Source organism: Chrysemys picta, chromosome 7 (assembly GCF_011386835.1).
Source record: "Chrysemys picta bellii isolate R12L10 chromosome 7, ASM1138683v2, whole genome shotgun sequence".
In the NCBI taxonomy this organism is placed as follows: Eukaryota; Metazoa; Chordata; order Testudines; family Emydidae; genus Chrysemys; species Chrysemys picta.
Genome location: NC_088797.1, coordinates 109,983,443 through 110,009,904, shown reverse-complemented (window position 1 = coordinate 110,009,904; position 26,462 = coordinate 109,983,443). Strand labels below are relative to the sequence as shown.

The 26,462-nt window shown below is 42.6% G+C and overlaps 1 protein-coding gene across 1 annotated transcript in view; it reads left to right on the top strand.

The window, feature by feature from the left end:
* The window catches only part of DMBT1 (deleted in malignant brain tumors 1), a 162,638-nt gene that overhangs the window by 52,876 nt on the left and 83,300 nt on the right, over window positions 1–26,462 (top strand). Inside the window, 8 exon segments of the mRNA XM_065553629.1 lie at window positions 830–942; window positions 1,613–2,108; window positions 2,351–2,987; window positions 17,549–17,587; window positions 17,809–17,848; window positions 17,850–18,176; window positions 23,175–23,244; window positions 25,120–25,431. Of these exon segments, the coding sequence (XP_065409701.1) occupies window positions 830–942; window positions 1,613–2,108; window positions 2,351–2,987; window positions 17,549–17,587; window positions 17,809–17,848; window positions 17,850–18,176; window positions 23,175–23,244; window positions 25,120–25,431 (2,034 nt within the window).

Sequence of the window (26,462 nt, the reverse complement as noted above, 5' to 3'; positions counted from 1 at the left end):
CAACATGGGGCACACCATTTTGTTACCAATAATGAAATCAAAGCCGGGGTTGTGGAGAATTTTAACAGAACTTTAAAATCAAAGATGTGGAGGTATTTTACCACCCGTAGCACCTTTCGCTACATCGATGTGCTGCAGGCCTTCATAGATGGTTACAACAGAAGTTATCACAGAACTATTAAAGGATGCCTGATTGGTGTGACACACGCTAACGTGCTGAGCGAGTGGAAAACTGTCTAAGGGGATAGTTTTAAAATAAAGGCACTGCGTGTGATTTTTAAGAAAGGGGATCACGTAATGGTATCTAAAACAAAGGGTACTTTTGAAAAGGGATATCAGCAAACCTTTACCGATGAAATATTTATCGTGTCAGGGGTTTTATTACGAAGACAGAGGCCTGTGTACGCATTACAAGATTACGGAGAGGAGGAAGTTGCGGGCTCTTTTTACCTGAAGAATTACAAAAAGTAAACCCTAACCAGAACCGCATTTACAGGGTAGAAAAGATTTTAGCTAAAAAAGGCCGGGGAAGAAATGAGTATTTTTTTGTGGAATGGAAAGGTTGGCCTAAAAAATTTAACAGTTGGGTTAAAGTGTCTCAAGTGCAAGACCTTTCATAAAGGGGGGGGGGGAATGACTGAACGGAGTTTTTACGTTACCTTACCAAGCAATGCCTCTGTGGGGGCTTTTCCTCAAAATACTAGTTCCAATTTTACAATACAACTAGCCAAGCCTTTAAATTTGATAGGTCAGTGAGATGTCACTTTATCGGAAATTCATTATTGTCACTCGTGGAACACACTCTTTTACAATTCACCGTTTACGTTAGCGTCGAAAAAAGAAATCCGAACCTACAAAATAGACGCCGGCTATTATTCTAGAATTCACCATTTAATAGAAAACATCAACAAGAATATCGACAAAGATACCGAAAAACCGAAGGTCAGTGTCATTTACAGCCCGGTGACTAGAAGGGTTTGGTTAAAAGCAAATGATGAAAATCACTTTTTTTCCACACGGGGAAAATTGGCAATAATATTGGGAATGCTTCCAGATTATCCGTGTAGGATAGCACCGTACCCCGTAGACATTATGGGTGGATTTCACTCTTTATACGTGTACACGGACATAGTGGAATATCAGTTAGTGGGGGACTACTATGTGCCACTGTTGCACTGCGTTCCCATCTGCGGTAGCAACAACGAATTTATTACCATCACATATGACAAACCGCATTACGTCCCCATGAGTAAGCAGCATATTGGAACCATTACTATTGAAATAAAGACGGATCAGAATTAACACGTTTCATTTAGTTTTGGGAAGGTGATTGTTAAACTACATTTGCGTCCCAGAAAAGTTGAAGAATGGTTACTATGAAAAAGTATGGGGACCCCTTTTTGTATAGGAACTACTACAAGGCCCAGGCTGGTTATGGCTTACTGGGATATCAAGGATTACCCGTTATATACGTGGCCGGATTATGAGGGATATTTCACAGTCTTTTTAGAAAAGCCGTGCTGCTTTTGAGAAGGGGTTTTGACATTATTAAACCCCACATGAAAACAGCTGCAAAAAATATAACCAAAGACGTCATAAACCCCGTGTCTAGCGCCATTATAAACAAAATAGGAGCAAACATGCCACAGGAAGGTTCTGGTTTAGTGCTGATGAGGAGGCCTTTAAAAAAAAAGCTGTCAGAAGATGCCTCAGCCAAAAAGACACCCTAAGAAGAGGAAGCGACGCGTCACCTGTGGTAAAAGGGATATATTTTAAAATGGCTTTTATTCATTGTGGCTCTGACGAATACACCAAATCGGAACTGGATTTATTGCAAATAGCCCCCACACAAACCAGTATCGAAAATAGCTTTTATGTAGAGGTGCCGCCTTTGGCCGCTTTAACGGTGAATGCCCCTCTCGAATTTTTTATTTCGGGACACGGGGATCATTACTTAGATCTTAACAACACGCTGCTGTACGTGTGCTGCAAGGTGGTAAAAGAAGATGGGTCAGACCTTGATGATGACGCCAGGGTGGCCCTAACAAACTACCACATTGCCTCCCTTTTTAACCAGCTGGATGTCACTTTAGGCAACCGTCTTATCAGTCAGAGCAACAATTGTTACCCTTACAGAGCCTTGATAGAGCTAATTTTGAACTACAGCCATGACACCCTCGCTACGCAGTTTTCGACAGGAGGGTTTCATAAAGACACGGTGGGGGGCCCATGAAAACACCCTTTTGGTCGGCATGGCTAATGAAGGGCTTATACGCAGGGCCAGACTAACGGCCGGCAGCAGGAAGCTCGATCTGTTGTGGCCTCTACGCAGTGATTTGTTTTTTTCAAGAAAAACTCTTGCTGAACGGCGTGGACTTGAAAATTAAACTGATGCATAGCAAAGATGTGTTTTGCCTCATGGGCGGGAATGCCAACCAGAATTATAAAGTTCACATTATTTCAGCGTCCCTGTTTGTAAAACGGGTAAAAGTGACCCCTGGGGTCTGTTTGGGGCACGCTGAAGCTCTAATGACTGCCAATGCTAAGTACCCGGTAGACTGGGTGGGCATAAAGGTGTTCAGCATTCTGGCCAGCAGCTGTGTCAGTAACCAGGAAAACCTCTTTTTGGGACAGCTACCCAAGCAGCTTGTAATCGGTTTTATAGATAACTACGCCTTCAGCGGCAGCTACATTAAAAACCCTTTTAACTTTAAACATTATAACATTAATTTTGTGGTATTGTATGTGGATCGCGAACAGGTGCCAGTGAAACCGCTACAACCTGATTTTGAGACTGGAAACTGTGTGAGGGAATACATGCAGCTCATGCAGGCGACTGGAAAATATGTAAAAGACCGCTCACTTTTGATCGACCGTGGTGAATTTGCCCAGGGCTATACGCTGTACGCCTTCAATCTGATCCCAGATCAGCAGTGCACCGATCATTATTTTCTGATTAAAACTGGAAACCTGAGAGCGGAAATTTGGTTTGCAATGGCTTTGCCCTCTACCGTTAACATGCTAGTGTATAGGGTTTTTGATAATGTGCTCGAAGCAAACCATAGAAGAAACGTCCAGTTTGACTATATATAATCATGAACACCGTGCAGCTAAGGTGTATTTTATCAAAGGACCCTTCTTTTTTAGATGTTATTCCTAGCGACTTGCTTCCGAACGGATTTGTGTTCGAAAGACCTTTGGGACTTATTGTTAACACGCACTCCCATGACTTACCCGGGGAACATTGGCTGGCCCTCTATTTACCAAAACAGGGGTCTGGTGAGTTTTTTGACTCCTACGGATTTTCCCCAGACAGTAACTTTTTTCCTAAGTCTATTATGACTTTTTTAAACTGTAACTCTAATAATATTGTGTTTCATCAGACACAAGTACAGGACCCCCTAGCTGTAACCTGCGGTTATCATTGTATATTTTTTTAAACAACGTAGTAGGGGTTTATCTTTTAATCGCATTTTAAAAGTGTACACTGATGATTTACCAGAAAATGACCGCCTGGTGGTGTGGTTTGTAAAAGGGAAAAGACCAGACATAGCTTTTTATTGCTCAGCTTTTTAATAATTCCCTGTTTTCTTTTTAGGACGCTTATTTGTCGGGGTTTTAGAAGAACGTTTCCTTTTAAAGTGTTGAGCACTATTTCTGAGATGGCCTAGGAGGCCCTTTAAACGGTTGGCTTGACGCTGCTCTTTTTCTCCTCATCACCACTAAATCGGAACCTTCCTGTGGTGTGCGTGCTCCTATTTTGTTTATAACGGCGCTAGACACGTGATTTATGTCTTTGGTTATATTTTTTGCGACTGTTTTCATGTGGGGTTTAATAATGTCAAAACCCCTTCTCAAAAGCGGCACGGCTTTTCTAAAAAGACTGCGAAATATTCCTCCTAATCCGGCCCAGTACATAATGGGTAATTGATGGCCGCTACCAGGTCATCAGAAGCCGAGCAGAGAATAGCCTTCCTTTGCTGTGGCTTGGCTTTGATGAGAAATCTTAAAAGAGCCAGGTTTCTCTGCACACGGTTAGACATGTTTGTCAGGGGGATGCTCTTTTTTAAAATGGAAGTTTGATAAAAATAACAATTTTTTATGGGGGTTTTTAAAGATGTATACACAGGCCCAGTCTGGGGGGAAAAGGCCTGTTCTTAACCGGAAGGCTTCAGGCGTTCAAGCATTTAAATCCACCAGCAGATACCTGTAGGGATTTTTGGTAGCGTCCTCAAAAGCTTCCAAAGAGACTTGTGTTTTACCAGGGTACATTTGCTGGGCCAAAGTGGTGATTTGCAGTTTATCGCGGGTTTTTTTAAAAAGAACCATATACTTAGTATTTAAATTAATCGTACGGCTTTTTTTCCACTGACAAAACACGTTTAATCTTGTTTAGACGCAGACACACGCCTTCTCTTTCACGGTACTCTTTAACGTACTGTTTTTTTTAACTTGTCCGTACACCAATGAGGGAACCCCGAGGCCTCTTGTTTCTGTCTCAGGTGTGTTTTAATGTAGTCTGAAAACAGGGCATCTGAAGAGCGATTAAAATGCCAGACTTCATAAATCTCAGCGATCCTGTACCCTTTGTTTAAAGCCCCCACCAACTCTATTGTGCACCAAGCCCCTGTTAAAGCCCTCTCTTCCTGCCTGTGTGTGCAGGGGTCCTTTTGTCTTGTTTCTGCACAAAGGGCGCACAGGGGGAACATTAGTTTACCACCGACCCTGTATGGTAATACGGGGAAATACAGACCTCTCGGAGGGTACACTTTAACCTTGGCGATGCCAAAGTACTGTCTGATATCCCCAAACCCCTCATATACGATAACAGGTTGCCCCACAGGGTATTGTTTAGTTTTGTTAACAAAAGGGTAAAGGCTGGTAAAATCATAGTAATGAACTTGCTCCCCGGGCTGCGGTTTGTAATAAAGGCAGATGGCGTTTGTTCTACCACCGTAAAGGGCGCCTCTAGGCAGCTTTTTTTCTCATAAAAAAATCCCCCACCCAGTTATCATTATCCCCTTTTCCCCACCCCTGAAAACTGTTGCTGTTTCAGAGGTAGATTTTTTTGGCCCTTTTTAAGGCCGGCTGGCTCTGTGTAATGAGGGATTTGGATGTGCCGGGCTGTTCAAAATCGGGGGGTCTAACACCCTTGCTTCCAAGTGCAGCTGCCTCAGAAGGAAATTTTTTGCCCCTCTTTAAAGGTAGCTGGCTTTGTGTAATGAGGGGTTTGGATGTACAGGGCTGTTCAAAATTGAGGGGTCTAATACCCTTGCTTCCAACATCAGCTGCCTCAAAGGGAAATGTTTTGCCCCTCTTTAAAGGTAGCTGGCTTTGTGTAATGAGGGATTTGGTTGTGCAGGTTGTTCAAAATTGGGGGGTTTGATTCCCATGTTTCCAACGGTAGCTGATTCAGAGAGAGAAATTTCTTGGCCCCTTTAAGCGAGCTCCCCTTCAACATTTCTTCTTGAGGGATAACACTTGATAAGTCTGCCAATACTTATACAAAATGTTTTAGCACATAAGCCTGTATGTTCTTTTTTACTAACAACAACAAACATATCCCCCATATATATATTTTAAAAGCCTTTTACATAACCCCGCTAAAACATTTTTTATAGTAGGGGCTAAAAACAAGGTTTAAATACAATGTAAAAAAATAAAGTGCTATTTCCGCTTACGCCACACGGGTGCAGTACAGCTCCAAAATTTTTAACAACTGTCAGCAAAACTTTTTTGTACAGTAAAACCTTTGGGGCAAAGGCAGCTTTCTTTTTTTTTTTACTAATAACAACATATGTTCCATTCTATATGCATCCGAAGAAGTGGGCTGTAGTCCACGAAAGCTTATGCTCTAATAAATTTGTTAGTCTCTAAGGTGCCACAAGTACTCCTGTTCTTCTTTTTGCAAACATAAACCCCAGTACCTATGTTAATGCACAACCCCTAAAAAAATGTACACTATTTCCAATAACAGTTATTTCAAACACATATTTAAAAACAGTTCATACCATCTTCTGTAATCTCAGAAAAACCTATTTGCTGGTTTTGATTTTCATCTTGTTCTAATTTAAAAAAAAAAATCCTTAAAACCATTTCTTTTAAAAATAAACCATAATTGTGTAGCATATTAATTAGCTTTCCAAAATTTAAAGCTTCTAGTACAGAATCTGGTATGTCAAGGAAAAAGGCCTCATCCTATTTAAAAGAAAAAATATTACCTTTTAACTAAGCACAACGCAGGTATAACACCATTGTGGCACACACACAGACAGACACACACCATAGTAACCTTTCCTACCATGTTGTTGCTCCCCTTGATGGTAGAAGTCTTGTATCAGCAATATTTCTTTGACAGCATTGTCCAGTTTTCTGTCCCTATTTATAAGTTTAAACCTGTTTAAAAAAAAAAAAAAGGTCTTGGGGCCCCCTAAAAATTAATATTTAAAAAGGCGTTTCTTTGAAAAACCAGGGTGTGTACAGGTTATTTTTTCTAGGAAAAAAGGTGGGTAGGTGTGTGTGGTGTGTGTGTGGGGGGGTTATGTTCTAACCCAGGCCTGCACAACTCGTAAAGCGGCGAGGGCCATATTACTCCAAAGAAAATAGCTGAGGGCCGAAACCCCCCGGCCGTGCTGAAACAGGCCCCCCCCCCCCAGCGCCACCCAGCCCCGCCGAATCCCGTCCCCCCCCAGCGCCACCCAGCCCCGCCGAACCCCGTCCCCCCCAGCCCTGACCCCTAGCTCCGAGCCCAACCCCTCTGAGCTAAGCACCCCTCGACCCCATCCCCCAGCAGCCCTGACCCCTAGCTCCGAGTCCAGCCCCTCTGAGCTAAGCACCCCCTGACCCCATCCCCCAGCAGCTCTGACCCCCAGCTCCGAGCCCAGCCCCTCTGAGCTGGACATCCCCCTGACCCCAACCCCCATGAGCTGCGGCTCGAGCCCAGGCCGGGTGCCTCTCCCCTCGCTCGGACTTACCGTCTCTGCCTCGTGCCCAGCGCTTCCCGCCTCAGCAGCCCTGGAAGTGACGCTGGACGCCAGGCAGGAGGAGCGGGAGATGGAGACGCGTGTGCGGGGGGAAGGCAACATCAGCCCCGCACGCCCCGCTCTGACAGTCAGAAGCGCGGCTGCCGGGTTCACGCCCTGCCGGGGGGGGGGAAAGGCAACCTCAGCCCCGCGTGCCGCGCTCTGACCGCCCTGACAGTCAGAAGCGCGGCTGCCGGGTTCACCCCCTGCCCAGGGGTGGGGGAGGTCAGGCCCTCCTGCCCCGGCAGGGGGCGAACCCGGCAGCTGCGCTTCTGACTGTCAGGGCGGTCAGAGCGCGGCGCGCGGGGCTGTGAGGTCAGGCCCCCCGGGCAGGGGGTGAACCCGGAAACTGCCCCCTACCGCTTGCCTGCGGGCCGCACAGTGGGCCCACGCGGGCCGCATGCAGCCCGCGGGCCGCGTGTTGTGCAGGCCTGTTCTAACCCTATTTTAAAAAGTTACAGTTGGCATGGGTTGTAACTAAACCCTGGCTTTTAAAGCTTTTTGCACAATTTACCGGCCTTAAGGGTTGTTTTTTATTATTTTACATTATTACTTTAAAAAACACATTTTTAAATGGTTTATAGTATGTGTTGGTCAGCTTTTGTTACAAAGTGGAAAAAAACAAAGAAGGTCCTGGATGTTTAGATAAGAGCAGAGCAGGGGGACCCCTTACTTGTTTTTTCTGGGGAAAAAGGCGGGAAGGCCTCTGGCTACATACTTCAGCTTTTTTAAACTTTCATTGTAAAAAGTTTTTATTTTCTATAGTAAGCTTCTTTACAGTTAAAGTTACTATTCTTTCTAATACCAGTTTTTGGTATCATTTTGTTTTAAAAGGAGACCTGGGGCTTTTTTGTTATGTTCTGGCCTTCTTATCTCTGATCCACTGACTTACAAAGGCTGTTTTTCCTAACAATGGTTTTGTTAAAAAAGCAGGCTGCTTTTACTAAAAAATAACCCATGTAAGTTTAAAACTTTTTTATTGCTATACATTACTTTTATAAACAGGCTTTTTGTGTTTTTAAGTCTGGGTTGTTTCTGCAAACTCACATGTTACTGAAACACCTATATCAAGGGGGCTAAAGGGGTCTTCTTTTCTAATTCACTACCTTCAAAAGGCTGTTTCAAGTGGTTCTCACTAAAAACCTTGGGGAAAAACATTTTCTTAGTCAGGGTTTAACCCTAGGGTGCTTTTGCATGCTTTTTTTTATTACAACACATACAAAAGGGCCGTGTCTTCATTTTGGCTTGTCTTTTCAAGTGTTTATTCCTTTACAAGCCTTTTACCTTTCTTGGTTAAAAAGTGGGAGAAGAAACAAACTTCTTCTTCTCTCTAATCCCCTGGTTTACAAAATAAGGGGAATATAAACTGGCTGTTACTAAAAACCTGGGGTGGTTCTGCCTGCTCTTTTTTTATTAAAACACTTATACCAAGGGGGCTAAATAAAGAACTGTCTTCATATAGGCTTGTCTTTTTCAAGTGTTTATTCCTTTACAAAACTTTTACCTCTTTTGGTTAAAAAGTGGGGGAAGAAACAAACTTCTCTCTAATTTTGGTTTACAGAATAAGGGGAATATAAACTGGCTGTTACTAAGGACGTGTGGTTTTAAACCTGGGGTGCTTCTGCCTGCTCTTTTTTTTATAACAACACATACAAAAGGGATGTGTCTTAGGTTTGTCTTTTCAAGTCATTATACCTTTGAAAAACCTAGTGTAACTTTACTTGTGTTTGTTAAAAAGCAGGTAAAGAAGCAAACTCCTTTTCTGTAATCCACTAACTCACAGAGGCTGCTTTGCTAACAAAGCTTTGCTACAAAAGCCTGTTGTTTCATTAGGTTTGTTTTTTCATGTGTTTATTTAATAAGTTAAAAAAAGGGGGGATTTAGACATTACTTTAAAAAACACATTTTTAAATGGTTTATAGTATGTGTTGGTCAGCTTTTGTTACAGAGTGGGAAAAAAACAAAGAAGGTCCTGGTTGTTTAGATAAGAGCAGAGCAGGGAGAGGGGGGCTTACTTGTTTTTTTCTGGGGAAAACGGCAGGAAGGTCTCTGGCTACATGCTTTAGCTTTTTAAAACTTTTATTGTAAAAAGTTTGTATTTTATATAGTAAGCTTCTTTACAGTTAAAGGTACTATTTTTTCTAATCCTAGTTTTTGGTATCATTTTGTTTTAAAAGCAGGCCTGGGACTTTTTTGTTATGATCTGGCCTTTTAATTTTTGATCACAGAGGCTGTTTTTGCTAACAATGGCTTTGCTAAAAAAGCAGGCTCCTTTTACTAAAAAATGTCCAGGGCTAGTTTAAAGCCTAGGGGGAAAACATTTTTATTACTATACATTACTTTTAGAACCCTGGGTTGTTTTTGCAAACTCATGTGTTATTAAAACACCTATGCCAAGGGGGGTTAAATAAAGAAATGGGTCTTCATTTAGGCATGTCTTTTTAAGTGTTTATTCCTTTACAAGCCTTTCACCTCTATTCGTTAAAAAGTGGGGAAAGAAACAAACTTCTTCTCTCTAATCCGCTGGTTTACAAAATAAGGGGCATATAAACTGTCTGTTACTAAAAACCTGGGGTGCTCATGCCTGCTCTTTTTTATTGAAACACTCCTGTAAATAAAGAACTGTCTTCATTTAGACATGTCTTTTCAAGTGTTTATTCCCTTAAAAACCTTAATATAACTTTCACTTCTATTTGTTAAAAAGTGGGGGAAGAAGCAATCTTCTTCTTCTTCTTTCTAATCCCCTGGTTTACGAAATAAGGGGTTTATAAACTGTCTGTTACTAAAAACCTGGGGTTTTAAACCTAGGGTGCTTCTGCCTAATTTTTTATTACAACACATACAAAAGGGATGTGTCCTAGGTTTGTCTTTTCAAGTCATTATAAAGCAGAGCTTTATTCCTTTGAAAAACTTAATGTAACTTTAACTTGTGTTTGTTAAAAAGTTTGGGGAAGAAGCAGCCTTCCTATCTCTAATCCACTAATTTACAGAGGCTGCTTTGCTAACAGGCGCTTTGCTGCAGCTTCACATTGTGCTTACTAAATAAATAACCCCTGTTAGTCCAAAACCTAGGGGAAAATTTTTAAAAATTGTTTGTTACTAAAAGCTTATGGTTTTAATTTTTATAAAAACTCCTCTGTAAAAGGGCTACATGGCGGGAAAAATGCTGGGGGTCTGTTTCTATAGATAAGAATAAAACAGTTAAAAGGAAGGGAGGAGTGAGGGGGAGAGGGGGAAAAGGAGGGAATTGGCTCTTGTTTAAAATCTTGGGACTCTAGGATTAGTTCGGGAAAATTAATTCTATGATGCTGCTGTAAAACAACGTCTAATTGGGCCGATCCAAAGGCGGCGATAACAAGTCTGAGAGGTTCTGAACCAGGAAAGTTGCCTCATTCTACAGAAAGACTTGAAAGGTAAGAATTCTCTTTCTCTCTATCTCTGATTCCACCTTGTGCTCTCTATCTTTGCCCTTTGCAAAGGGAGCTCTCTTTTCTTGCCCTGTTCTTTCTTTTAACCTCTCTTTTGTTCTTAACCTACCCTGTTACTGAATGCTTTTCTATTCACTTTTTTACCCTGTGCTTACCGAACAGGCTCTGCCTGCTTTTCCCTCTCTCTCTTATTCTCTCTTTTTCATTTTGATTCCACCATGTGCTCTCTATCTTTGCCCTTTGTAAAGAGGGCTCTCTTTTTTTCTTTTTTTCCGCTGTTCTTTTTTTTAACCTTTCTTTTTTTCTTAACCTACACTGCTATTGAATACTTTAAATGTTTTTTTATTTACTTTTTTACCCTGTGCTTACGAAACAGACTCTACCTTAGTAAATTCCCTTTTTAAACCTAGTTTTTAATGTTTTTAAATGCTTTTTTTTTGCAACCCATCCTAATAGTAAATAGTTTAAAGGCTTTTTTATTCACTTTTTTTACCCTGGGCTTACCAAACAGGCTTTGCCTTAGTAAATGCCCTCTTTAATTTTCAATATTATTTAATTCTTTTCTTAAACTAACCCTTTAAAAACAAATATTTCCTTTTTTCTTTAAGTTCTATCTTTCCATTCTTGAATAACCTACCTTTACCATCCTTTTTCTTCAATAACTTACCTCTCTTCTTTCAAATTACCTTTTTTCTTGAAACCTTACTCAAACTTGCTTTGTTCATCTTTACACTCTCTTCTTTCAACCTTTTTCTCTCCATGTACCCAAGCACAAACACACACAACACATCCCCTAGTCAAATACACACACACAGAAATTTTTTTTTCAAATTTTTTTGAAAATGGCCGATGGCGCCAAACTTTGGCGCCAACAGAAACGGGGAGGGAAGGCGGGACATAAGAGCTAAATGGGGCATACAGACCTGTCAAAATTGCATGGTGATGAATGGTATCGAGCGGTATACTACTAATGCAGAACAAATTAAACACACCTTCCTCTGTGACTGAAATGAAAACACCTTTGGAATTCACTTTGTATTGATTTACTGTAGGTACAGAGCAGACTGTTGAGCCACGCCCCTCCATAGTCAGAGCCTATAAATTCTGATGCTCCGTTCCTCAGGAGCCCTCACAAGATGGGTGCCACAGTGATCTTCATTTGGATGTTCCTGACAATTTCTGGAGCTCTGCAGACTACCACAGGTACAATACCTACCATTCTTGCAAAGTCATTCTTACAAAAATGTAAAGAGAAGTTTTGCTCACTTTCACTGGGTCCACATCTAGAACTCCCAGTCATGCCAATGGGAGCTTTGTGCAAAGATTAAAGGTAGTGTCGGTATAGGGCGAAGTTGGATACCACAACTCTGTTCTGTTGAAAAATGTGAGCCAAAAAAACTAGTTAACTGTAAGTATTATTTGAACCATTTAAATAAACTGCTTATTATGGTAAAATTAACCTTGCTTCCACCACCTAGTGTTTTTGTGTTAGTGGCTTGTGCCACAATTAAAATCAAATCAATCACTAGCCTGTAAGTTAACAATTTAATGTCTCCAAATCTTGGTGTTCAGGGTGTGAATTAAGGAGTAATGTGGGTTCTCTTGCTAAAAGGCATATTTTTTGTCAAGTGCTGCAAAAATATTATGTTTAGGTGCACATTGAATCACCCAGCTAATATTTTATTAAATATATTTTAACAATGTAATAAGATAGAACTGTGAAATTATCAGAGTGTACTTGGGGTAAATGAACATACAGTAGTATGCTGGCATCTTCCCCTTTGTGAGTGATCTTCTTTCTTGTTATCTTGTCATTAGTTTGGGTAACCTGTTCAAAATGGTAAACCAACCTATTCTAAACAAGCCTGTAAAGCTCATGTTATATAATTTGGACTTTTGTATCTGGAAACAGTGTGAGTGATTTTCATAACTAGTATTTAAGCGGCATTATAGTTATTTCTATTCACATCAGGCCCTTGGTTAAATGAGATTTGTGAAGGTTGAGTGTGCGATAGCTTGTGTTTATCTGTTCAGTGTATTTATGAATGATTATAACAGGGGAGTAAGGATATATGTATGAACCTTAAAGCAGGGCAACTTCTTCAGAACAACTTTGAAGTCTGGCTCCTTCACTAACTTAAAATGTCCTTCCTAACATACCAGTCATGGGATCTGATCAACCTCTGTGCTCCCTGCTAAACACGTGGCTGGTCTCCCAAGTATTTGAAGGTCTTGACTTAGCCACCTTTCTTTCTCCATTCTTTTTGCGTTTCTCTCTCCCCATCCTCTATTTCCTCCTCTACTTCTCTACAACTTTCCTCCCCCAGACTGTCCATCCTTCTTCTAGCTTCTTCCAGTTTCTTCTTCTCTCAACTCCCTGAAGACTAGGGTGACCAGATAGCAAATATGAAAAATCAGAACAGGGGGTAGGGGTGAGGTAATATGTGCCTATATAAGAAAATGCCACCGAATATTAGGACTGTCCCTATAAAATCATGACATCTGGTCACCCTAATGCAGACCCAGGAGCAGCTCTGAGGGAGCTGAGAACACTCTGGTGAGCCCTGGTTGTCCTTTCGTACTGCAGCTCTCCTGCTGGCCACCTGTTGCATTGCAGATGAGAAAGGAGAGTAGCTTGTTTCCTTGTGGGGCTGTGCAACCCACAGTGCAGTGCAGGAGCTCAACTGATTTTGCCTAAACCTAGTAGAGCACTTAGCAACAGATGGCTCATTTACCCCGCCCCCACCAGCCACCAACAGAGCAAAAAAGAAGAAATGATGAGAACCAACAACTAGTTATGGCTCCCTGACTCTCTATCCCAAGCCCAGTGCAGCTGGTTTAACATGTGTCAGCTGACTATGGTCCCCAAGACTGAAGGCCACACCTTGCAGTCAGCAGACCTTCAGTTACTGCCTTGTTCAAATATTCCAGCACTGTCAAAGATGGGAATTGTCTAATCTGGGCTCTGATTGGTTTTCCCACTACTGTTAAAATGATCACCCACTAACATGCATTTCTGGGGAGACTGAATATTTTGATCCCTGCAAAATCATTACTTGCTAATAAAGCAGTATACTTGTTGATGAAGCAGTGTGTCTGGGACCCCCACCATGGAACCACTTTTTATGTCTAATTCATAGTACTAGCAACATTCTATTGTTATTTTATTATAATATTCACCATAGAATGATTCAATATTCACCACTTAAACTGAATGTAGTTTCTTTTTCAAATGACATAGCTACCACAAGTAGCTATGCTGGATCCAGCTGAAGTATGCCATGGTGACAGGCCCCTTATAAACAAGATATGCCTGAGTCTGATCTCACATACTGACTTTAGACCAATAAAACCAATTGACTTCAATGGAGTCTTGTTTCTCACTTTTGTGAGATTAGACTAAGGCCCTGCGCAGAGACAGATTATGTAGTTCAAATCTAGGACCAAGAAGAGGCCAAGGAACAAGAATATGTTTGGCCAACGTGTTCAAAGTCTTTAGAAATTAGTTTTTTCTAGCTGTTTGACATCAAGGAAAACTATACTAGACTTAACATTATAGCTGTTTGAGCTATTTCTAAATATGTTTGAGAGAGAAATGGCTGAATTGATAGTGGTATTGTCCCGTGGTCAGTTGATTTTTCCAAGAAAAACTCATGCTCAGTGAAAAGAAAATCACCTTGTGTTCAATAGTTTATTTTGAATGAATGTCTTTCATGGATCTAAAAGATTTAGCACCACCTTGTGGACACACATATTTTAAAAATTATTTATCTGTATTACAATAGTGGCTTCAAACACATTGTAAGCTTCCGTGAAGAGCTTACAATATTAGCTAAGACAAGTTGCAACATGTTAGTTTAACAAGGAATGGGGGAGGAAGGGCAAAACTAAGTGGCTTCATAGGCTAGCTATGTGCACAATTAGGTTACAAATACATACTTTTGATTGTAATCTATAAATCATCAAGAAATATGAACGATATTGATGATCCCTCCTTATGACCAGCCTAGCTCTTTTCATCTATCCAGCCATCTCTCTCCCCAATCTTCTTTCTTTCTGCCGAGATGTTCTTTGCTTTTTTACAGAGTGCTAGAAATGCCAACCTTTTTTGTAGCTGTTGCCACCACTGTTACTATTGTGATGTCAGGAGAAAGGAAATCTTGTTCCAGAAGATTGACTGAATGGGACTTGAAGGCAATTGAAGGAGTGGATCATTTAGGTTTGTTGATTCCTTAGGTCAGACGAGTCATGGGCTTAATTAATCCTTGTCCTTTGTTATCTTACTTCAATAGGAATGGTAACCACGCCAGCACACACAGAATCTAGTAAGTCCCATCTCACCCTTGTTTCAGTAATTTTCTTCTTTACTTATTGGATTCTATATTCTGGTGGCCAAATCCTATATGGATCGCACAGAGTACCATAGTTTATGCTCCTTTTTATTGGCTGCACTGGGACTATAGTTCCATTTTCTAAAGGGCATCTCTTTGGCTTGAACAACCTCTTGAATCCCATCATTTCACTATATTATCTTTTTCTTGCCTTCCTGAATTCTTTTTGCTTCAGGCGTATTCATGCCTGCTGTAATTCAGTTACAGTTTGATGTGCTAAACCTAACAGCCTCCATACTGAGTTAGAGCATTTTAATATCTTCAATTTTGATTTTAGGGATTTTTAGACGAGATTTTTCTCCATTTTAATTTTTTTTAAATTCCCCCTTTCAAAATTTTAATTCTACAGTACACATTTTTGGTCCCTTTTTTCCCCTGAGAATGTTGAACTTGTTTATATTGTAGTCATTATTACATGGTAATAGGACAGCTAAAGGTCCTTTTTGAATCAGATCCCATTTCTTACTTAGGACATAATTCAGAGTAGCCCATCATACTGTGTGCTCGAAAACTAGCTGTTCTAAGAAGCGTAAATTTAAGGTGTGGAGAAATTGCTACTGTAAAACTTGTCTTCATTTGACACAACCAATTTATAGGTGGGTGGGAAAAGTCACACATCTCTCTTTTTTTTTTAATTCAGTTACCTCTCTTATCTCCCGCAACACAGCACTCAGAATTTTCCCCTGATCTGGGGACTAGCAGTATGATTTTAACTCATTAGATTCTATGGACTATTTTAGAATGGGTGCTACCCACTAACGCTATAGCCTCATCTGTCCTTCCTGTGTTATATCCACTGGTTTGTGCCATTCCACCAGGTTTCAGTAGTGTCTGTTAAATCCAAATCCTCTTCCATCGACACCCCTCCTAGTTTATCTCTTTCTGCTTTTAAGCTTCTTCCATTGGTACTGAGATATTTCCGTTATTTTTATTTTTGTTTGTTTGCCTATTTTTATTTAGCTCCATTATCTAAAGCCCTGTTATTAGTCTAGGACTTTCCCATGTGATCTCTACCTGCCACATCTGCTGGTTCAGCTGCACTTTCTTTCCTGTCCTTTACTGCCAGAGGCAGAGTTGTCTTTGTATTATTCACATCCCTGGAAGACGTGTTTGTTTGAGCTGAGCGTTCCTCTGCACTCAGAAATGTTCCTGCTAATTAAGGATTTGATAGTTCCATTGAGGCACAGCCCTGCATAGGGGGTCGTGCAGAGCCAATACAGGCTCCCAGATAGAGCATTAGGTGGCATTCTGATTCAGAGATGCGGTGCTTTCTGCTTTGATGCACACAAGGTACCTTCCAGATGCCACACCCCTTCATGGGATGCAGATGATCAGCTATCATATGGGCATTGTATTGAGCCTGTTGCTGCTCTGAGAATTAGCTATTTTGGTGAAGGTTCGACAGATCCTTGGATGACTAAAGTGAGCTGTACTGGCTCTGAAGACATGTTGTGGTATTGCCCTTATGAAAATTGGCTGAAAACGTGGTTTTTATGGAGATGCTGGTGTCATATGTTCAGGTACATATTCTTTTTTCTTCTAACTCTGTAGCTTTCATACTAAGTTAATCAGCTTTGTGATTACTGTAAAATAGATTTAGGATTATGTTTTTAAGTTCTTTGCTTCACATTTTGTTTTATCATGACAGAAAAATGTCACATTCCTCACTAACATACACCTTAAATATATTAACCATACTTTAATGAAAAGTGCATTAGCTGTTGATGTAGATGATGCTGGCGAGTGATATAGACTTTAAGGTCAGAAGGGACCATCCTAATCATCTAGTCTGGCTTCCTCGACACCACAGGCCACAGAACCTCACCCACCCACTCCTGCGATAGGCTCATAATCTCTGGCTGAGTTATGGAAGACCTCAAATCTTGATATAAAGACTTCAAGTTACAGGTATCCACCATTTACGCCAGTCTTTTTAGAACATGTGTAGGTCAGGAGTCTTATCAACTTGGTCTATATGGGCCCAATCCAACCTCCATTTAACTCTAGTGGGAGTTGGTTTAAGCCTAGTAGAAGCATAATTTTATTATATTTGAATATTATTCTAATAATTAACATGATTACATTTTTGCAAACATGCTGTTTCAAACTTCGGCTCTGTTCTGAAAAATGCCATCCTCAATGAAAGACCCATTAAATATTTCATGTTTCTAGACAGATTCTTGAATGACTCAAGATTAATACTTTATGTCAAAAATTCCTTTCCTGCAAGGTACACTGGCCCCAATCCATCAAAGTAGTGTGCTGCTACTAGTAAGAATTTGGATGATTTCTCTTCACATCTCTTCATCCACAAAAATTTAATACATTTCAATTGGTATTTTATTGTTTAACAGTGCTATTAAAAGTGCGACAAATCAAGATAAAGTTTTAATCACGATTAATTTTTTGGAGTTAATCACGTGAGTTAAACTGTGATTAATCAGTGGCCCTATATAGAAGTTCTAAATATTATTGTTGTTATGTTGATCTATAATATTTGTCTTAAAATTGTTCAGGAGGTTTTCTTAAATTGCTGATGTGCATCCAGAGGCTGGGATTTAGAGCATGTTTTGCTGTTCCTCTGCTCTTGCATATCATTGGCTATTTCTATTGCAAATTAATGTTCATCTCCTTGATAGCACAATAGCAGGAAACCATTGTCATTATCATAAATGTCTTCTCTAATTATGCCTTTCTCTCATTGCAGGAAGCACTCGGTTTCCTCCAGTGACAACCACACCAAGTGGTAAGTGCTGTCTCGCCCTTGATTTACTAAGATTTATGGTTTTACTGTGGGATTCGACATCATAGTGATCCAGATGTGTGACCTGATCTGGACATGTAATCCTCACAAGTGGTCAAATGTGGTTTTGTAAGAGGGTCAGATTGACCCCAGTTGTCACAGTGTTACCAAGAGAGAAAGAACTAACTAATGCACTAATAATAATTTCCTTGAATCTATTTTAGGGCTGCATTGAGACTGGTCAATTCATTGAGCAGATGTGAAGGGTCGTGTTGAAATCTATTACGCAGGATCCTGGGGGACAGTGTGTGATGATTCTTGGGATCTCAATGACGCAAATGTTGTGTGCAGGCAGCTTGAATGTGGATATGGTGTTGCAGCAAAGACCAATGCCTATTATGGTGAAGGCTCAGGAAATATTGTTCTGGATGACGTGAGTTGCATAGGATCGGAATACAGTCTATGGGACTGTCCTCATTCAGGATGGCTCTCTCATAACTGTGGTCATTCTGAAGATGCCGGTGTCATCTGCTCAGGTAAATACCAAGAGTTTGCAGGTGTCTTGCAGGTAAATGACCATGCTTTCCACCATGTATAAGATGTTTTTGAAGTCACATTACAAAGTTTTCAAAATATGAAATACGGTTTTTGGAACTGGATCCTATACTAAAAAGGCCACTTTTCTACTTCCTCCAACTTCATGCTTCAGCCAGCATCCAGTTAGTTCCATGGTGAATGTGATTTTGCTAGCATAGAATAGAGATATACAACAACAAGATGCTGGTGTCACCTGCCCAGGTAAATACCAAGAGTTTGCAGGTGACTTGAAGGTCAGTGACTGGCACAGAATATGCTTTTCACCATGTCCTAAAATGTTTGTGAAAGTCACATTGATGAGGTTTCAGTATATGAAATACAGTTTCTGGAACTGTATCCTATACTAAAAGGGCCACTTTCCTACTTCTCATAGGGTATGTCTACACTACGGGATTAATCCGAATTTATATAATTCGAATTTGGGAAACAGATTGTATAAAGTCGAATGTATGCGGCCACACTAAGCACATTAATTCGGCGGTGTGCGTCCAAGTACCGGGCTAGCGTCGATTTCTGCAGCGTTGCACTGTGGGTAGCTATCCCATAGCTATCCCATAGTTCCCGCAATCTCCGCACCCATTGGAATTCTGGGTTGAGATCCAGTGCCTGATGGGACAAAAAACATTGTCGCAGGTGGTTCTGGATATAGCCTCACCCCTCCCTCCCTCCCTGCATGAAAGCAATGGACGGCAGACAACCATTTCATGCCTTTTTTCCTGGGTGAACACTGCAGACTCCATACCATGGCAAGCATGGAGCCCGCTCAACTCAAGACAGCAGTCATGAACATTGTAAACACCTCGCGCTTTCTCGTGGAGTTTATGCTGAGCCAGGACCAGAAAACGAGGCGAGGAGGCAGCAGCGGCGGCAGCGCAGCGACAAGCGTGATGAGGACATGGACACGGACACGGACACAGAATTCTGTCAAACCGCGGGCCCCGGTGCTTTGGAGATCATGTTGTTAATGGGGCAGGTTCTATCCATGGAACGCCGATTCTGGGCAAGGGAAACAAGCACAGACTGGTGGGACCTCATAGTGTTGCAGGTGTGGGATGATTCCCAGTGGCTGCGGAACTTTCGCATGCATAAGGGCACTTTCATGGAACTTTGTGACTTGCTGTCCCCTGCCCTGAAACGCCAGAATACCAAGATGAGAGCAGCCCTCACAGTTGAGAAGCGCGTGGCGATAGCCCTGTGGAAGCTTGCAACGCCATACAGCTACCGGTCAGTCGGGAATCAATTTGAGTGGGCAAATCTACTGTGGGGGCTGCTGTGATGCAAGTAGCCAAAGCAATCACTCAGGTGCTGCTACGAAAGGTAGTGACTCTGGGAAATGTGCAGGCCATAGTGGATGGCTTTGCTGCAATGGGATTCCTAACTGTGGTGGGGTGATAGATGGAACCCATATCCCTATCTTGGCACTGGAGCACCAGGGTACCCAGTACATAAACCGCAAGGGGTACTTTTCAATGGTGCTGCAAGCACTTGTGGATCACAAGGGACGTTTCACCAACATCAACGTGGGCTGGCCGGGAAGGGTTCATGACGCTCGCGTCTTCAGGATCACTACTCTGTTTAAAGGGCTGCAGCAAAGGACTTACTTTCCGGACCTTTGGGGATGTTGAAATGCCAATAGTTATTCTTGGGGACCCAGCCTACCCCTTAATGCCATGGCTCATGAAGCCATACACAGGGCAGCCTGGACAGGAGTCAGGAGCTGTTCAATTACAGGCTGAGCAAGTGCAGAATGGTGGTAGAATGTGCATTTGGCCGTTTAAAAGGTCGCTGGCGTTCATTATTGACTCGCTGAGACCCTCAGCCAAACCAATCTCCCATTGTTATTTCTGCTTGCTGCGTGCTCCACAATCTCTGTGAAAGTAAGGGGGAGACCTTTATGGCAGGGTGGGAGGCTGAGGCAAATCGCCTGGCTGCTGATTACGCGCAGCCAGACACCAGGGCGATTAGAAGAGCACACCAGGAAAGCATCAGAGAAGCTTTGAAAACCAGTTTCATGACTGGCCAGGGCTACAGTGTGAAATATCTGTTTGTTTCTCCTTCATGAAAAACCGCCCCCTTTATTGACTCATTCTCCGTAAGGAACCCACCCTCCCCCTTCCCCCAGCTTGCTTTCAAACCAAATAAAGTCACTATCATTTAAAAATCATTTATTCTTTATTAATAGATTATAAAAAGAGGGAGGGAACCCGGGTGGGGTTTGGGAGGAGGATCGGTGGAAAGGAAAAGGCCACTAAAAAAAGGTTAAAAAAATGACAGCCTTTTGCTTGGGCTGTCCACTGGGGTGGAATGGGAAGGTGTACGGAGCCTCCCCCCCCCGCGTTCTTACACGTCTGGGTGAGGAGGATATGGAACATGAGGAGGGGGGTACAGGGGCTGTAGCGGCACTCTGTTTTCCTGCAGGCCGTTCTGAAGCTCCACCAGACGCCGGAGCGTGTCTGTTTGCTCACGCAGCAGCCCCAGCGTTGCATCCTGCCTCCTCTGATCTTCCTGCCGCCACTCTCATCTCAAGCGTCTCTCCTCTCCTCACGTTGGTCCCTCTGTCCTCACGTTGGTCCCTCATGTCCTCATGTTGGTCCTTCCTGTCCTCACGTTCACTGGCTTCTTTCCTATACTTTGAAACTGTGTCCTTCCACTCATTCAGATGAGCTCTGTCACTGCGGGTGGATTCCATGATTTCTGTGAACATCTCGTCTCGCGTCTTCTTTCTCCGACGCCTTATCTGTGATAGCCTTCGGGACGGAGGAGGGAGGCTTGAAGAATTTGCAGCTGCTGTAGGGAGGGGAAAAAAGAGAATTTTTTAAAAGATACATTTTGCAGAACAATGCTTATACTCTTTCACGGTGACCAACACTATTCACATTACATAGCACATGTGATTTCTGTGCAAGGTCGCATTTTGCCTCTTAATACTGAGTGCCTGTGGCTTTGCTGCTAGAGATCACAGGTCCGGGCAACAGAATTCGGCTTGCATGCGGCCATGGTAAGCCATTGTCTTTCGGCTTCTGCGCCCTCCTTTCCCACATACCAAGCAAAGCCCGTTGAGTGCTGCGGTTTTTCTGTTAACATTCAGCAGCAGCAGAAAACAAACTAACCACCCCCCCCATCCAATTATCTGGGATGATCGTTGTACCCCCTCCCCGCACCGCGTGGCTGGTATCAGGGAAGATCCCTGCAGGAACCAAACTAACCCCCCCGCCCCTCCCCGCCATGAATTCTCTGGGATGATCGCTGTACCCCTCCCCCCCACCGCGTGGCTGGTACCAGGGAAGATTCCTGCTAGCCAAACGCGAAAAGCTCAGGGCCAATTTCCCCCCCCTGCGCTTGGCTAACTGCAGGGAAGGACTTCTTTCAGCCACAGGCAAACAGCCCAGTAGGAACGGCCACCTCTGTCCCCTTAATTAAGTTCCCATATTTCAACCAGGTTACCATGAGCGATATCACTCTCCTGAGGATTACACAGCAAGATAAAGAACGGATGTTGCTTGAATGCCAGCAAACACCGGGACCATATGCTGCCAGGCTTTGTCAGGCAATGATACCAGATTACTTGCTGCAAGCATGGCGTGGTCGTGTCCTACCATGGAGGACGGAATAAGGCTGCACTGCCCAGAAACCTTGTGGCAAGGCTTTTGGGGTACCTCTAGGAGAGCTTCATGGAGATGTCCCTGGGGGATTTCCGCTCCATCCCCAGACACGTTAACAGACTTTTCCAGTAGCTGAACTGGCCGCGAATGCATCCCAAGTCCTCAGGGCAAAGTAATCATTAAAAAACGCTTGCTTTTAAAACAAGTTTTATATTTTAAAAGGTAAACTCACCTGAGGTCCCTTCCATGGGGTCATGGTCTTGGATACTGGCTTGGGAGGGTTGGGAGGGTACTTCAGTCAGGCTGAGAAAAAGATCCTGGCTGTTGGGGAGAACGGAGTGCTGGGTGCTCTCTGCAAGCTCGTCCTCCTCCTCCTCCTCCTCCTCTTCCCCATCCGCAGAATCCTCAGGTGTAGCTGATGAGACTATCCCCGACCCGGAATCCACGGTCACAGGTGGGGTAGTGGCGGCGGCCCCCCCTAGAATTGCATGCAGCTCGGCGTAGAAGCGGCATGTCCGCGGCTCTGACCCGGAGTGACCGTTTGCCTCCTTTGTTTTTTGATAGGCTTGTCAGAGCTCCTTGACTTTCACGCAGCACTGATCTGAGTCCCTATTGTGACCTCTCTCCATCATGCCCTTGGAGATTTTTTCAAAAGTTTTGGCATTTCGTCTTTTAGAACGAAGATCTGCTAGCACTGAATCCTCTCCCCATATAGCGATCAGATCCAGTACCTCCCATACTGTCCATGCTGGTGCTCTTTTTCGATTATTGGCCTGCATGGTTACCTGTGCTGATGAGCTATCTGTGGTCACCTGTGCTCTCCACGCTGGGCAAACAGGAAATGAAATTCAAATATTCCCGGGGCTTTTCCTGTCTATCTGGCCAGTGCATCCGAGTTTAGATTGCTGTCCAGAGCGGTCACAATGGTGCACTGTGGGATAGCTCCCGGAGGCCAATACCATCGAATTGCGGCCACACTAACCCTAATTCGAAATGCTAACATCGATTTTGGCGCTACTCCGCTCGTCTGGGTGGAGTACAGAAATCGATTTAAAGAGCCCTTTATTTCGAAATAAATGGCGTCGTTGTGTGGACGGGTGCAGGGTTAATTCGAATTAAGGCTGCTAAATCCGAATTAAAGGCGTAGTGTAGACCAGGCCATAGACTCAGACTCTAAGGTCAGAAGGGACCATTATGATCATCTAGTCTGACCTCCTGCACAACGCAGGCCACAGAATCTCGCCCACCCACTCCTGTAACCAGGGGTGAAAGTAACGTAAGGGACTTACCGGTACTACAGAGTCCTGAGGAAGGGGTGGGGCCTCAACTGGAAGAGGTGCGGCCTCTACCGGAAGAGGTGGAGCCTTTAAATCCCGGAACTTTTAAATCAGGATTTAAAGGGCTCGGGGATCCGGCTGAAGTTAGGAGGTCATTCTGAAGATGCTGGTGTCATCTGCTCAGGTAAATACCAAGAGTTTGCAGGTGTCTTGCAGGTAAATGACCATGCTTTCCACCATGTATAAGATGTTTTTGAAAGTCACATTACAAAGTTTTCAAAATATGAAAAACAGTTTTGGAACTGGATCCTATACTAAAAAGGCCACTTTTCTACTACCTCCAACTTCATGCTTCAGCCAGCTATCCAGGTAGTTCCATGGTGAATGTGATTTTGCTAGCATAGAATAGAGATATACAACAACAATATGCTGGTGTCATCTGCTCAGGTAAATACCAAGAGTTTGCAGGTATCAGAGGGGTAGCCGTGTTAGTCTGTTAATATAATTTCTTATGTCTTGCCCTAGTGGCTGCTGCTAATACAACATCTCCATCAACAGGTTACTCATCGCTTACATATCATTCACCATGACATAAAATTTTAATATGCTGAAATGCACATGTACGGGATCACCACTGAAATTTATTATAGGCAGAGCTGGTAGCGCCACTTATAATTAAGGTTTACCAACACTTTCCATGATAAGATCCAAATTTTAGTTCTTATTACTTTGCCAAACCTCAACCATTAAGGCTCAAATCCATTTGTGCAAGAGACTGAAGTATTGTGGGACATTTCAACTAAAAAATTTCAGTTGTTACAAAAATAAGAGTAGGGAAAACATGTTGTTTTGCCCAGGTTAAAAGAAATCTTCCAACTGTTTCAAGAGGTCTGGTGGCTCCATGATTGGGTGTGGGGATTTGGAATTTAGCAGAAGGGATGTGCATTTTGCCATTCCTCTGAAAATTCACCATAGGTCTCTAGTTATGCTTCTGTTATCTTCCTGCAGGAACATCAGGATCCACTCCATCATGGCCCTGGTACACAACAACTGGCAAGTGCTAATTCATTCTGGTTTCATTAAAATGTTTCTCTCTGATAGGGTTCTGTGCTAGAAATGTTTTGAAAATCTAGCCTGTGGTTTTATAGTAGAATTTCCACATGAACTGAAAGGAGAGAAAGGACAGGTTGAATAGCAATACGAAGGGCAAATATCAACGTGGTACAGGCAATAAATGTTTCTCAGTATATTTGTTGAACTGTATAGGTCCATTACGCACCCAAACACTTGCTTATTGTACCCACAGAACACTGAGATGTGGAGAGTAAATATAGTTTTCTTCAATCTATCCAACTCTCCCTTCTGTTCCATCACTCCCTCCCTAGAAGAGAATAAGATCCTCACATTTAGATTGCCCTACTAGCCCCTCTGGCCAGAACCTAAATAGGTCATTTCCCAGGAGACATTAAGGCACTTTTCTGACTGTTAATATATGGTCCTTCCACTGATTTTGAAAGGAAATATCTAGCATGATAACGACAGCAGAAGAGAAAACACAGGGGTAATAGCTGTGAGCAACATGAGCTCATGAAGAACACATCATGGTGGGGTGGGTGGGGGGAAGACTGCTTTTTTAATGAACACAATGAATGAAAGACGGCAGTAGAGATAATATATCTGTACTCCAGTAAGACGTCTGGTGCACTGTCCTAGAAATATTTCTTAGAAGTTTAATCTGATTTAATTTCAGTACGCTCAGGATCTGTGGGTTCTCTAATTGTCCCTTTGTCTCGTTGCAGCAAGCACGCCGTTTCCTCCAGTGAGGACCACACCAAGTGGTAAGTGCTGTCTCGCCCTTGATTTACTAAGATTTATGTTTTTACTGTGGGATTCGACATCATAGTGATCCAGATGTGTGACCTGATCTGGACATATAATCCTCACAAGTGGTCAAATGTGGTTTTGTATGTAGGACAAATTGACCCGAGTTGTCACAGTGTTACCAAGAGGGAAAGAACTAACTAATGTGCTAATAATAATTTCCTTGAATCTATTTTAGGGCTGGTATTGAGACTGGTCAATTCATTGAGCAGATGTGAAGGTCGTGTTGAAGTCTATTACGCAGGATCCTGGGGGACAGTGTGTGATGATTCTTGGGATCTCAATGACGCAAATGTTGTGTGCAGGCAGCTTGAATGTGGATATGGTGTTGCAGCAAAGACCAATGCCTATTATGGTGAAGGCTCAGGAAATATTGTTCTGGATGACGTGAGTTGCATAGGATCGGAATACAGTCTATGGGACTGTCCTCATTCAGGATGGCTCTCTCATAACTGTGGTCATCAAGAAGATGCCGGTGTCATCTGCTCAGGTAAATACCAAGAGTTTGCAGGTATCAGAGGGGTAGCCATGTTAGTCTGGATCTGTAAAAAGCAACAGAGAGTCCTGTGGCACCTTTAAGACTAACAGATGTATTGGAGCATAAGCTTTCGTGGGTGAATGCCCACTTCGTCGGATGCATGTGACATGCATCCGACGAAGTGGGCATTCACCCACGAAAGCTTATGCTCCAATACATCTGTTAGTCTTAAAGGTGCCACAGGACTCAAGAGATTGCAGGTGTCTTGCAGGTCAATGACCATGTTTTCCACCATATCTAAGATGTTTTTGAAAGTCACATTACAAAGTTTTCAAAATATGAAATACAGTTTTTGGAACTGGATCTAATATACTAAAAAAGGCCACTTTTCTACTTCCTCAAACATTAGGTCCATGCTTCAGCCAGCCAGCCAGCCAGCCAGCCAGTTAGTTTCATGGTGAATGTGATTGTGCTAGCATAGATTAAAGATATACCCCAAAAAAGGGATGGGGGGGAGGGGAAGCACCCGAGGATAGACAAGTAATGATGATATTAATCTGAAGTTCCAAAGGGCAGCATCTGTCAACCAGGGTTAGTTTTCCGTTCTGGTAACCTCACTTCCTTTGAAAGTAGAAAACTGCAGTGGTGATAGGGCATGGAAATGGGATGTGGGAAACCTAGATTTTATTCATGATTCTGCCATGCCACTTAGCTTCTCTATGCCTCTTTCGCCTAAGAAGTAAAATAGGGATAATGAGACGTACTAAAATTCATGAAGCACTTAGAGATCCAAAGATGAAAGACCTATTTAAGATTCAGCCGTAATCTTTTGCCATCGAGAAAGGTAAATTTTTCTGGGAGTTTTTTCACTGAGCTCAGTGGGCGTCAACCACATTTTATGATGACCCTTAACAAGATATTACAAACATGGTGTCTTCAAAGTTTTGCTCTACTTGTTTTCAGACATAACATCCTCCAGGAAAGTCATGCAGCTTCGAATGTCATTTCCCTTAAAAATGTTATGAATACATCCAAGATAATAC